General features: G+C 39.8%; 1 protein-coding gene across 1 annotated transcript in view; it reads right to left on the bottom strand.

The window, feature by feature from the left end:
* Positions 1 to 68: 68 nt before the first annotated feature.
* The window catches only part of axl (AXL receptor tyrosine kinase), a 43,589-nt gene continuing 30,354 nt past the window's right edge, over positions 69 to 13,303 (bottom strand). Inside the window, exons 13-21 of the mRNA XM_074640184.1 lie at positions 11,202 to 11,297; positions 10,350 to 10,427; positions 9,785 to 9,877; positions 8,029 to 8,150; positions 7,348 to 7,457; positions 6,128 to 6,287; positions 5,156 to 5,292; positions 1,830 to 4,526; positions 69 to 1,776 (exon numbers count right to left, since the gene is read on the bottom strand). Of these exons, the coding sequence (XP_074496285.1) occupies positions 4,079 to 4,526; positions 5,156 to 5,292; positions 6,128 to 6,287; positions 7,348 to 7,457; positions 8,029 to 8,150; positions 9,785 to 9,877; positions 10,350 to 10,427; positions 11,202 to 11,297 (1,244 nt within the window). The 3' untranslated portion in view covers positions 69 to 1,776; positions 1,830 to 4,078. The remainder of the gene's footprint in view (positions 1,777 to 1,829; positions 4,527 to 5,155; positions 5,293 to 6,127; positions 6,288 to 7,347; positions 7,458 to 8,028; positions 8,151 to 9,784; positions 9,878 to 10,349; positions 10,428 to 11,201; positions 11,298 to 13,303) is intronic.

The following is a 13,303-nucleotide window of genomic DNA, read 5'->3' as shown; positions in this document are numbered from 1 at the left end:
TAAACATGTCAGAAACACATATGGATGACATTGATACTGACTACAACAAAGCTGAGAAAGAGAGCTCATTCATGATGAACACTTTTATTTCTTATACAAAATACTGTAGGTACTGTATAAAACTTTGTTTACAAATCATGACAGTAACAATATAAAGGCAATTATAGTTCAGTCTCCCAATTCAACACACCAGGAGAATCACAATCCACACACACATTTACTGTAATGCACAATACTGGCTCTCTGAAGGCACTGAAGGTAGAGAATTAAGGCTGAACCGACTGGAATCATTCAGTTTTTGCTGGGATCTGTTTGGAGAATCAGTATTTCTTTTCAAATACACGGGTTGGTTCAACACAGTAGGTGTCTCTGCATTGAAATTAGGGATGCACCGATCTGACTTTTTCAGTCCTGATATCGATAGCGATACCTGGGCTATGGGTATCGGCCGATACCGAGTACAGATCCGATACCAGTGTTTAATTAATAAGCTGTGTGTCTCACTGTGTAGACGTGACTGGGATCATTCTTTTATGTGCAAGGCAACATCAGGCCTGACTTAAACATTACTTTCCTAACTTTGTAAAACAAATTGTAACAAATAAATACACAGATATACATTTACTGAATTGATATTTCTTATTAAAATAATAAATCGTACACTAGCAACTTGGTAAAGTATAATCAGCAACAAATTGCTCAAAAATGAAACAGGAATTAAAATGCCAGTATATAATGTATATGGTATATAAACATAGAAATGAATTGAGTGGCTATTTGAGTCAGTATCGGCCCGATATCTGATCCGGTATCAGTGCATCCCGAGTGGAAATTGGATATATATTGAAATATTTGTGCAGACCAAATTAGAGTAGTGCCTCAGTCTCAGCAAACAATGTAGGACTATTACTCAATGAGTATACAGTACCAAATGTATAGCAATGAATAGACATCTTAACAAGGAATTTCAGTAATGCTACAGGTATAAAATATCACTGTAAACTGTTTCATATATAAGTACCTTTTGATGTATACATCTGAGAAACACAGCGCCTCATTTTAAACAATTGTTCTCCCAAAATGTGTGTTGGAATATGGTCCATTTCAATGACAAAATAATGAACTAAAGCAAATATATATATATATGAAAATAAGTGCATGCATGATGCAAAGTTGCAGCTAGTGAACCTCACAGCAGAGGTCTGGATGAACACACTCGCTGCTGCTTTCTGTCTCCTCGACTCTGCTGGTGCCAGACTTCTATTTACAGTGCTAAACCTCGAGAAATAAAAATATCCCAGAAGAAGAGAGTGGCAGGATGATGTCAGATGACGAGGTTAGTCATGTTTCCCAGTCTTTTGTTCATTTATGGAAAATGGACGCCCTACGATGTGTGACTGACAGCCCAGTCGCACAGCACTTTCAGTTCAAATTCAATGTATTGATTCATGTACATACACGAATTTTTAAAATTTTTTCGTGATGGTCAGCACAAAATCAATTTGTATGTAAGCCACGTAATTGTGAACCGGGAAGTATAAAGAAAACTTCCGTAGGGAGGAGGTCGGGGTGGAAAAAACACAGGACTTTCACCCAGGAGGCTGGTGTTCATGTCCCGTGTGAAACTACATGTCAACGTTGACTTATTTGTCACGTAACTTTTGTACTTAAGTTACGCCACTTCCAGAGTTATTTTTAACCCAAACCACAATCTTTTCCTAAACCTAACCTAGTCGATCTATTGCTAAATCTAACCTAGTCGATCTATTCCTAAACCTAACTAAGTAGTTTTGTTGCCTAAACCTAACCAAATCGATCTTTTCCTAAACCAAACTAAGTAGTTTTGATTTGAAAAGACTTAAGAGGAAATTCACACATGCGTCATGTCTTGCTGGACATTCCTAGGAAAAAGCACAAAAATTACGTCGTTGAAAGTTGTGCTGAGCGTCACGAAAAAAAAAGTGAAATTTGTGTCTATGTACATGAATAGAATAGATGAAATTTCGTAACTATTTCATGAATTGCTGTGAGACTGCGTTGCAACTGATTTCATGAGAGGCGTCTGCAGGACGACTGAGAATGTCCAGAAAGAAAATCAAAACACAAAATGAAAGAGTAAAAGATATACAAATTATAAACAAACATACAATGATATAAAAATATTAGTGCAAAATTGTAGAAATACAAAAAATTCAGCATAAAAAAAAAAAAAATTACAAAATGTGTAATAACACTGTGCTTGAGCCAAAAGCAAAGGTGAGGAGCTTATCCTGCCATTTGCCCTGGGTAACTCCACCATGTCCGTACCTACTCTCAATCCATCCACCTGCCTCTGCTTATCTGTACCCTCTTTATTTGACCAGTACCTGCTGAGCAAAGTCTCCTGAGTTATGACAAAGATGTATCGACTAGTTGAATCAGGACTTTCACAGGTGTTTAGCGAGGAAAGAGTTGCCTTGTGTGACCTGTAACTGGCTCATGGTGCTTCATGCACAACTAGCAGTACGACGGTTGTTAGAGCGCTACATTAGGCTATCATACACACTACTGTAATAAGATGGTAGGTTCCTCATTCAGAACAGCTTCACATGAAAGTCTCTAAAGCCTGCAGTGGAATTTCATTTGCAAATTTTGGTCTCTTAATTACTTAGCTGTTATTACTTATTTAAAAAAAAATCATATTTCATTCATATCCTGTTGCGGCTATAGAGTGCTACTGGAATGAGTCCTAAAACCTGGAAATGAGTTAGCCTTTTAGCACTTCCGGTTCCCTCATCTGGAAGACTAGACAGATGCCTGAAATAAGATCTGTGGTTAACACAAGTTTAAGATATTTTAACATTTTGTTCTACGATATAAAACGTCAATAAATATCCCACTTGTGAATTTTGAAGCCTTTATGTGTCTTTAAAAAGGCGGTTGCAACAAGTGGCTAAATGAGACTACTAAACGTCATCACGCCGACTCGTCCGCCTTTACAGCCTCGTTGTGTATACAACTCGTTCTCATGCGACCGTGTTGTATTTCATTAAAAGTGGTGTTCATTTGTGGAGATTATCTTGCTGAACAAAACGTGTAAGTATCATAAACGTGTTTGCCACAGAGCTTATTTTCTGCAATAATCCAAAATGGAAAAATCCCATTGGCTTTTTGTCGAGGGAACCCAGGGTCATGCTAACTTCCTGGTTGGCCTACAAAAATACGTCATCCCTGGAGCACTCTTTAGGGTAAAAGTCTCCTAACTTCAGGTAAAGTGAACTTCAGGATTTCTGTGTAGCATCCTTAAAGTGAAGATACAGAAACCACAGCTCAAAGTGGATAAATGAGCCATAAACTCCTCTTATTGTCCTTCATAACCTGTATCAATATAACCTTAAAGCAGCCAGTTGTCTTCATCAGATGATACCTTCACTGCTTCCTTTCTTTCCTACCAAGTTATTTTGTCTGTGAGTTCCACAGAAGCAGGGATTCAGATGGATGAGAGGAAGACTTTTCTCAGCTGGTGTGAGTCCTCCACGTTAGCACTTAACTCACAAGTTCAAGCCTCTGAGTTTGTTTGGTTGTAGATTCAGCCTGGCAGTGTCTGAGCTGGTTTCACAAAGATTTCTTTTTTTTAGCTTAATCCCGTGAAGGAGATCGATCCGCTGTACACAGGTAGTTGTGCAGATGTGGTATATTATTTATTGCTATAGCCACTGGGAATTCTTTTCTCTGATTGTGCTGCAGTGTTCGTGGGCAACAACGTGTGCTCTAAACTTGTCCACCCACCGTCTGTCGTTGGTAACAGTGTTCCTCCGGCTACACTAATCACACAGTCACTTTTACACTCACTTGGAAATGTGCTCTTTTCAGAAAGAGAGAGGGTTGACAAAGGAAACAATCCACAATCCTTCACTTCCTTGGAATGCGTTCGGCCGTGCGTGTGTGTGTGTGTGTGAGTGTATTTGTGCAAAATCTGTATGTAGGGGCACATTGGGTTTCTTACAGTAAGAGGCTGGATCTCGATCTTGGACTGGGGATTAAAGGATGGCACACTTTGGCAGTGATGAGTCTTGTCATTTTTGTAAGAGTGAAGCCATCACTGCCAGGGCATTTTCCTGGACCCCTCCCTGTCCTCCAGCAGCTCGACGGTCGGGGTGGGATTGGGAGTGGAGCGGCAGGACGGTTGTAGAGGCAGCGTGGCCGCGGAGGACGACACCGGCATGCCCAGGCTCTCCAGGGAGTCGGAGAGGGCTCGGTTGGTCTCGTGTTGGGGACAGAGGACGTAGCGGTTGGGGTGGTGGACCTCCACCGTGGTCACAGAGTCCAGGCCCTTCAGGCAGAGAGGGGACGGCAACCCGATGGGGTCACGGCCGCCGACGGCCCCTAGCTCCATGGAAGACTCGTCCATGTTGACGTACAAGATCTCGTCTGGGTCCTGGGTGTCCGGTAGATCATCGAGGGCCTTCTCCAGCTCGCAGCGCAGGGCCTCAAATGACGGGCGGTCCTTGGGGCTCAGCAGCCAGCAGGAGAACATCATGGAGTAGCTGGACCGGATGAACAAATGCTCATTTAATACTTAATGTAAGCACATTGTTAAACACTTCATTGTGCAGGTCCAATAGTTGCATAATAATTTCACTAGTTATAGTGAGTTAAATGTAATTCTTTTCTAGATTAGCCTAGGAAGTATTTTTTTCCAGATAATAAATGAATACTCATTATTACGTTATTAATTATAACTGGACTTTTCTATGAAATTCCTCCTACCAATTCTATCTCTTGGCAAGTGTATTGTCTCAGAAAATTATCTGAATTTTATCTTTGCCAAATTATACATTCCCTTCTGAAACTTGTAAAGTAACGTGTCATCTGAAATTCAAGCAAAAGGCTGCTTTTCAAAGTGCTGTTAAACAATTTAGGGTGAAACTAATTTCACAATGTAATAAAGAAAATCATAGAAAACTGTCTTAAGCTTGAAGAAACATGGAAAAAAAGTCAAATTATCATCTGAGCTTCTTGAAAATCAGATAGACTGGAACTGTTTTTAGCCTCCAGCCTTGATTGCTTTCTGGTGAAAATGTACTTCTAACCAGGAAGCAAAAGATTTCCTTTCCTTCATCATCAGCTGAGTGTGTTTTGTGAGGAATGTGAAAGGGAAGGAGTCAAAACTCACATGCTGTCCAGACAGTCTGGTGGCTGTTTGAGACGGTTTCCCTGTCTCAAGTAATCATAAATCTCGCTGTTTTCGACGCCGGGGTAGGGAGTCTGGCCCCGCGTGGCGATCTCCCACATGGTGACTCCAAACGACCACTGAGAGGGACGGAGAGATAGAAAGAGAGAGAGAGGGAGGGAAAGGGTTAATGAGTTTTGAATTCCTTTAGCTTTTACACACCTTGCCACACACTTCTCAAACATGAATCTGCACTGGTCAAACACTGGCTATGGAGATAACACACACATGTTTGTCTGGGCTTTCTGGACATCCTACTTTTACGTACAACTTACTAAAGAATGCACATCCTTTTTAACACTTACACTGCATGATCACTTTCACATGTGCATGAAAACTAGGGCCCATCAGGCAAACATACAGTCATAATATCAGCTGTTGCTGTTCATCTAATTCTGGACTAGACCTTTAACATTACGATAACCTTAAAGCAATAGTCATCCAAAATCAACTTTTTACGACACGCTGGCTGTAAAAAGTTTGCACAGTACTTTCTTCTTTGACAATCTGCAACCACACCACTAGATGCCACCAAATCCAACACAATGTACCTCCAAAGTAATGTTATTAGTGATATATTGGTGAAATGATAATTGATTAGAAAACGCTAAGTGTGCGGATGACCTGTAGAGTAATGCATTATGCTTTAAGATGTTTCTATAAAGGTTTTGATACTTGTATCTGCTGTGAAATTTATTGCCACTAAAACAATCCACTGTAACTTTTAGAATCAATTTCAGGTCTTTTGGAAACTCAAAGGACAGATTTTGGGAGATGTATGACTTTAATCTCTATTCTAACCATAAGTTAAAGTAAATAATAACTCTAAAATAAATTGTGAACCTTGTGGGGACCGGTCCCCAGATGGGAGGTGAGTCCCCATTATGTTTATACACACACAGTAGGTGAACTTACCACGTCGCTCTTGGTGGTGTAGACGCGATCCGCCAAGCTTTCGATAGCGATCCATTTGACGGGCATCTTTGAGATCCGCCCCTGCCTGTAGTAGTCTCCATTGTAGATCTTCTTGGAGAGGCCAAAGTCGGCCACACACACATTCATGTTCTCATTCAGCCTGAGGCACAGAAACCAGAGTGTTACAGCACTGCAAAAGTACATTAATCAAAGTGCTGCACAAGTTTACTGTTGATACTTTTAACTTATAGTCTACACTATATTTAAGAGGTAAATTTGCTGTTATTCCACTACATTTACTTGAAAGCTGCAGTTAAAGTCAATGCGATAATAATGCGAAAATGCAAATTTGTTTTAATGCCACTAATTTCTTTAGCGCGTTAACGCAATTTTCAATTTTTAGGTTGTAGCGGGCTCAGTTTTAAAGCTAGAGTGAAGATACTGGGATCATATGAAACTACAAACCAAAGGAATCCATTGGTGCCAGCCATGTCATACTAGCTTGAATGCTCCAAACTTATGTTACATTTTGTCGAGGAAAAACTGACATGGCCATTTTCAAAGGGGTCCCTTGACCTCTGACCTCAAGATATGTGAATGAAAATGGGCTCTATGGGTACAAACAAATGTCTCTCCTTTACAGACATGCCCACTTTATGATAATCACATGCAGTTTGGGGCAAGTCATAGTCAAGTCAGCACACTGACACACTGACAGCTGTTGTTGCCTGTTGGGCTGCAGTTTGCCATGTTATGATTTGAGCATATTTTTTATGATAAATGCAGTACCTGTGAGGGTTTCTGGACAATATTTGTCATTGTTTTGTTTTGTTAATTGATTTCCAGTCATAAATATATACATACATTTGCATAAAGCAAGCATATTCATCCACTCCCATGTTGATAAGAGTATTAAATACTTGAAAAATCTCCCTTTAAGATACATTTTGAACAGATAAAAAATATGTGATTAATTAAAATGAATTAATCATGCGATTAATCGCGATTAAATATGTTACTCGATTGATAGCCCCAATTTAATTACATGCCCATGCGAAAGTGGCATGCCTTTCAGCATCGTATTCCGCCTTTTTTGGGCTTTCCCTCTCCCAAATGTTGCTTTGACAGTCTCTTGGTCTACTTTTAGTTCTGTTTAAGAGCAAAGTGATAACACATACAGGAACCGAGAGAGTAAAAGTGGAAGCAGAGATTGTGCTTACATGCAGTTGCGAGCGGCGAGGTCTCTGTGGATGAAGCTCTTCTCGCTGAGGTACTCCATCCCTCGGGCAATATCGGCCATAAACTTTACCAGCATTTGAGACGGGAGGTACTGCAGGACAGCACAGAGAGAAAAAGCTTTTAGTCACACACAGCTGACATTTCTTTTTCTGCACAGTAGAGGGCACTAGAGTCCAGCTCTGTGATCAGCCTGCTCCAGATACTAACAGCCTCCTCCTGTGGGAAGAACAGGGTTCAACATTGCTGTGTTTTTGAATGTTTGCCGAACTCATAGATGTTTCAACATTCTGTAAGGATCTTGTTTTGATTAGGCTTTTGTTTCTCAACCCGCCTCTTCTGGGACTTACTGCGTGTTGCAGTTGTCGATTCCAAGAAAACATCTCATCCATTAATAAATAAAACTGCAGATAGCAACGACAGACACATGTCTCTTGTTTGCATGATCTCAGAATGTACGCACTGCCAAAGAGGAGTAGATGAGGCCTTGCTGTAACAAATACTTTACGTCTATGTTGACCTTTGGATCCCATTTTGCTGACAGACATTCATGTGAACTTCTAAACCCCCGAACCCATTAAGTTGTTAAACTGTGTGCGTGCGACTGACTGCGTTTGCACGTGTGATGCTGACTCTGTGATTTTATTGTGTGAAATCAGACTTACCACAGGACAGTCTCCCAGCCTGGAGTACAGCAGATAGCTGTGCAGGTCTCCGTGTTTCATATAGGGCAGGATGACCACAGGGGAGGGGTAACCTTCACTCTCCACAGTCTGCAGACACACACCTGTAAAAACACATCAGCTTAGTGTTATACACAGAGACATGACCTGTACGTATATAACTTTCAGTCATTATCTCAAAACAGCTCAGTGTTGAATTCGCTAATTATGAAGACAGTATTTTAAAGGGTCAGTTCACCCAAATTACAAAAAACAAACAAACAAATTTTCTCGCTCACCTTCAGTGGTATTTAGTCATGTAAATAATTACGGTTTCATTAGCCCAGGTTTTGAGATATTCGTCTCAAACATTTAGTCTTTCCAGACAGAGTCACTGTTACTCTTGATAATCTCCAGAAAATGCAGTGAATCTGAACTATTTCTTTGGTAGAAAGTATTTCCATTAAAGATGACTTATTATGCTTTTGTGCTTTTTCCCTTTCTTTTAGTGTGTTTTATAGTTTTTTTGTGCATGTAAAAGGTCTGCAAAATTACAAAGTCCAGAAAGAAGGGAGTTACTCTCCCCCACAGAAACGCTACTCCTGAACTGCCTGAAATGCCTGGCTTCAAGTCCCACCTTTTCTTCCGTAACATGGTGATGTCACCAGGGTTTATGGTAACCGGCATATGCCGGCTTTTAGCCGGTATCACATGTAATTGTCCGGCAGATTAAATGATCAACGGCTAAAAATGTCCTTTGGGAAATATATCAAATTAATTAATTAATTAATTAATAGCATTTTAAATAGACTAATATTGTAAGATATGTTGCCAAGACAACTTAAATAAAAACATATATTATATAAAAGTTTAATACGTTCATATAGCCAGCCAGCTGACTGTGTAAATGCGGAACAAACAAAGGGCTCTGACCAAGCCGCTACAACGATGATATAAATAATGATTACATCAGTGTTTCTTCAATATATTTAGAAATTTTCCGACCGAGACAAACACAGAGACGAGGAGCGCAACGCCGCACGCATAGAGGGGAAGAGAAGGTGAACTGCACGCAATGTTTCGGTAAGGTATTAATAATAATTTGAATGTCAACGTTATGAATGAAGCATAAAAACTATTCGGTAGGCTGCAGCCCTATGAGCCACACAACACTATTCAGAATTTGACAAACGCGGAAATCGGACCGAACAGCCTATTATTTTATTTTTTAGACCGCTTCTTCATGTAAATTATTTTCAATTTATGGCAAATGTATTATATGGCTATTTAAGACATACAGTATTTCTGGTAGTTGTTCTATATTGACGGAATTCTGGAATATTAACGGCCATAAAAATAAAAGTCTAGTGTAAACACTGGATGTCACCAAGTACCACATTTGCATAATACCTGCCTAGCGGTTAGTTTGGAACACCGTCAAACAAAGCCGGTATGAGAAAAGTAAAGCGTTTTTTGAACATTAAAGCATGTAAATATGTTCTAGTAGAAACCCAAAATACAAGTATGCACCTGAAAATAAGCCCAAAATAAGCTCCTTTTTAAAAACTGTTCATAGTGTGGTTTGTGGGGAACCTGAGGAATCCTGATAATTTGGACAGTGTTTCTAAACAGCAGACCTATTGCTGTTTAAGTTTTTAAATGTTATTTTTAATCTTAATGTATTCACCTCCACTGTCTCTATCTAGTAATGTGAATGAGCAGACCCATGACGTGCCGGGCAGCATGGATCCGGACTCACCTAGAAGCCTCATGACGTTGGCATGGTCAAACTCTTTCATGCAGGCAGCTTCACGGAGGAAATCTTCCATCTCTGAGCGGGTACAGATGGCAACTGTGGAGGAGACGAGACAGAGGTGAGACCGTGTGGTTATGTCTAGCTCACGGCACACACTGCCAAGGTGAGAAACAGACTTTTATTTCAGAGGTTTTTGGCTCCTGAATTTATTAAACTATCATTTAATACATGTTAGCAGTTTTTACCACTGAGTTTGTTTTAACTTAGTCACCACAGCTTGAAACTGGCAGAAATCTCCCATAAGAGGGTGGCGCTGTTTAAAAAATTCATCTTTTCCCCTCAACTTTTTATACAGTTGTCTTTGCTTTGGCACCACGGTCAATAAGGGGTCAACTCTTTCTTCTGCCAATATCTTTTACGAGCTGCGTCGTCGTCTGTTTTCTGATCGAAAACTGACATTTTTGCCCCCCAGCACTTGACCCAAGGGGCTGTCCATCAATATGGCCTGTGTTCCCAAGATGAAGGGAGTCATTGTGGGGATTGCTGAGTACTTTGACTGTCTACTCACTCTTCATAGTCTTCACAGCAACTTTGAGGAAAGACTCCTCCTGAGTCAGCAGTCCTTCCATCACGGAGCCAAACTCCCCTGTCGAAAGAAATTAAACACAATCTAACTCCCAGTTTAGATGCAACAACATTAGATGTCTGATCAAACACTGAAGAGTAATGGAGGACGGAACCTGCCGAAATAAAAAATAAATGATTAAATGAATAAATTAATTGATAAATAAATAAATATATAGTCATTATATAGTCTTTAAAAATAAACGTAGCCATTCATTAATTGATAAAATGTGACATAAATTGATATTTCTGTTTCAATTTGATTCTTTACTTATTTATCTTTCTACTAAATCCATTATTTATTTACTCTGTTTCATTTTCCCTTTTATTTATTTCTGTTTTTATTTTCATTCATTTTTTAATTTATTTCTGCAGTTCTTTGTTATTTATTTTTTATTTATTTAAAATGTTAGTTTTTATTTATTCATGTATTTATGCATATGACATATTTATTTATTGAGTTATTTATTTATTAATTTATTTTGATTTTGGCAGGTTCCGTCCTCTATAAAGAGTGGTACAAATTACAGAGCTATCAGGTTATCACATTGTAAACTGTTACACTACACCTGGGGTCAAACCACATTGGTGTCAGATGGAAATGACTGGAGATAAGTGTCAGATAAGACCTGACTATGTACTATTTACCAACCCTGAAACAAAGGCGTTTATAAATGCCTTTTCCAACTTGCTGTTTGTCAGGCAGTCCCTCTACTTAAACTACATATTAACTCCCAGCTGTCCTAGAAATGAGACTGACACGCAAGTTACAAAACAAGCTAAAACAAAGCAGTACCTTCTCCCAGGGTCTTTCCCAGGGTTAGTTTATGTCTGTCCACCATCACGTCTTGGAGCTTCTGCTTCAGCTCGTCGCTGATGCCCAGGCTGTTCACTGAGGAGGAGAAAATAAGGCGTTTTAATAGGCCGTGAAGCAATTTAACGAGGAACACAGAAAAGAGAGAAAAACAGCCAGATTGTAAAACCACAATGCACGACGCTAAGCCAAAAACAAAGTGTGAATAAACACTACCAGCTTGAATAAAAATGCAAATAAGACTATAACTGAACTAAAACCACCCTGTTTACTTGTAAAACTCACCAGAAAAAAAAATCTTTTTTTCGTTTTCATCTTTTTATTGCAAAAGAATGCATTTTAAAGTGGGCCTTACGTTATGTTATTTTAATTTGCATTAATGCATTAAAAAGTTAATTATCTATTGTTTTTAATGCAAAAAGTCCTGTTCAAAAAATGCTATAAACCCATGGGGCTGTGTATTGGCTAGGATCTGGCGATACGATACGTATCATGATACAGGGGTTAAGATTCAATATATTGCGATATATTGTGATTTTCTTCTTTTTTTTTAAAATCTAATTTTAGGAAAACTATCAACACCACCATATGCATAAAATCTGAGTAAAAAAAAGTTAACTTTTTTATGCAACCAGAACAGTGGGATCTGCATTTGCATTCATCACAGTCCCTGTAACATCCAATATAATTTTCTTACACCCCTACAAACACTCTAAATGTCAATTATTATATCTTACGAAAAGTCTTACTTTCAAAAGTATTACTATTTGAGACTACATTGCAAACACAATTTTAGTAAAACTAAAACAAAAAACTAATTAAACCTGAACTAGAAAACAAAAACTCAAGCTGCTGAAAAAGGAGTAAAAAACTATACAAATATAAAAACTAATTCAAAATCGTGTCAATGTGTCCACTGTTCTCTCACACCATTTTTCAGGTGTGGGACATCATGTGACCATGTGATCCTGACATGGACCCGGTTGGGGAGTTTAAATATCCCTGAATCCCTTCAACCAGCTGGGTGTCATCCAGCTGTGTGGTGGCGAGCAGACGTCAGCTCTGTTTTCACATCTGGGCCAGGATATGACAAGGCAACGACATGCATCAGAGACCCTTGTCCAGCTGCTGCTACACTATCAATCTGCCACGCGTCCAACAACAATGTGCTCAGTCCTCAGGCATGTTCCAACACATGCTGGCGTGACCAACTATTAGCCAATGCATGCAATAACCGGAGCCCCAGGGTTTCAACTCTGTCCTGAGAATTTGCCAAAATTACTGGTCAGCAGCGTAAATCCCGCCCAGATCCCTCCAGTCTGACCCCTTCCTTTATTCCCAGAGAGCTTTCCTCACATTCACTCAGAGTACAAATTATCTCCACATCTTTTTTTTTTTTGGGCTGGTCTCATTTTACTCACTGAATACGTTTTTGTTTTGTTTTCCTCTCCAGTTTTCCCCTGGCCTCTTTGTGGCTGCAGCAAGCTGAGACTTGCGTATGAGAGGTCTACGCTAATATTGCGTGTACACCTGGGACAATGTGACCCAGCTGTGTGAAATTAGAGTCAGGGTGCTGTGTTTACAGGTACGTATCTCTGTCTGTCATCACGAGGACTCACAGGGACTGCTGGCTGGCTGGTGATAGCACACAAAACACACTTCAAACCACTGCTGCATCTTCAACCAGTACGAGATCGTAGCTCCACCTGGACAAGACTTGAAACTCCCTCTTTACTCCCCGATGAGCTCCAGTCAGAGAAGTCACGTAACTCCTCGTCTGTTGTTTCAGGCTGCTTCAGTTTGAAATCTAATTCACATGCGGGGTATGTCAAGTCACTCACTTCCTGATGGAACAGGATCCCCTTTAGCACAATCTGCTGTTATCTTGATTTCACCTTCCCCCGTCCCTCCTTCCTCTGCTCTGCTCTGACTGTAAAATGCCTAAAATCAAAATTTCCCTTTCAAAATTCCATAGTTTTCCAGACTTCTTGGTAGATTTTTCAGACCATATTTGACTTTGTGACTTTGTGACTCGGGGTGCAGAGGATGCTGTGACAAGACTACAGTGCTTCGGCGCCTCCCCC

Source organism: Sebastes fasciatus, chromosome 7 (assembly GCF_043250625.1).
Source record: "Sebastes fasciatus isolate fSebFas1 chromosome 7, fSebFas1.pri, whole genome shotgun sequence".
NCBI classification, from domain to species: domain Eukaryota; kingdom Metazoa; phylum Chordata; class Actinopteri; order Perciformes; family Sebastidae; genus Sebastes; species Sebastes fasciatus.
This window is presented reverse-complemented; position numbering and strand designations above follow the sequence as displayed.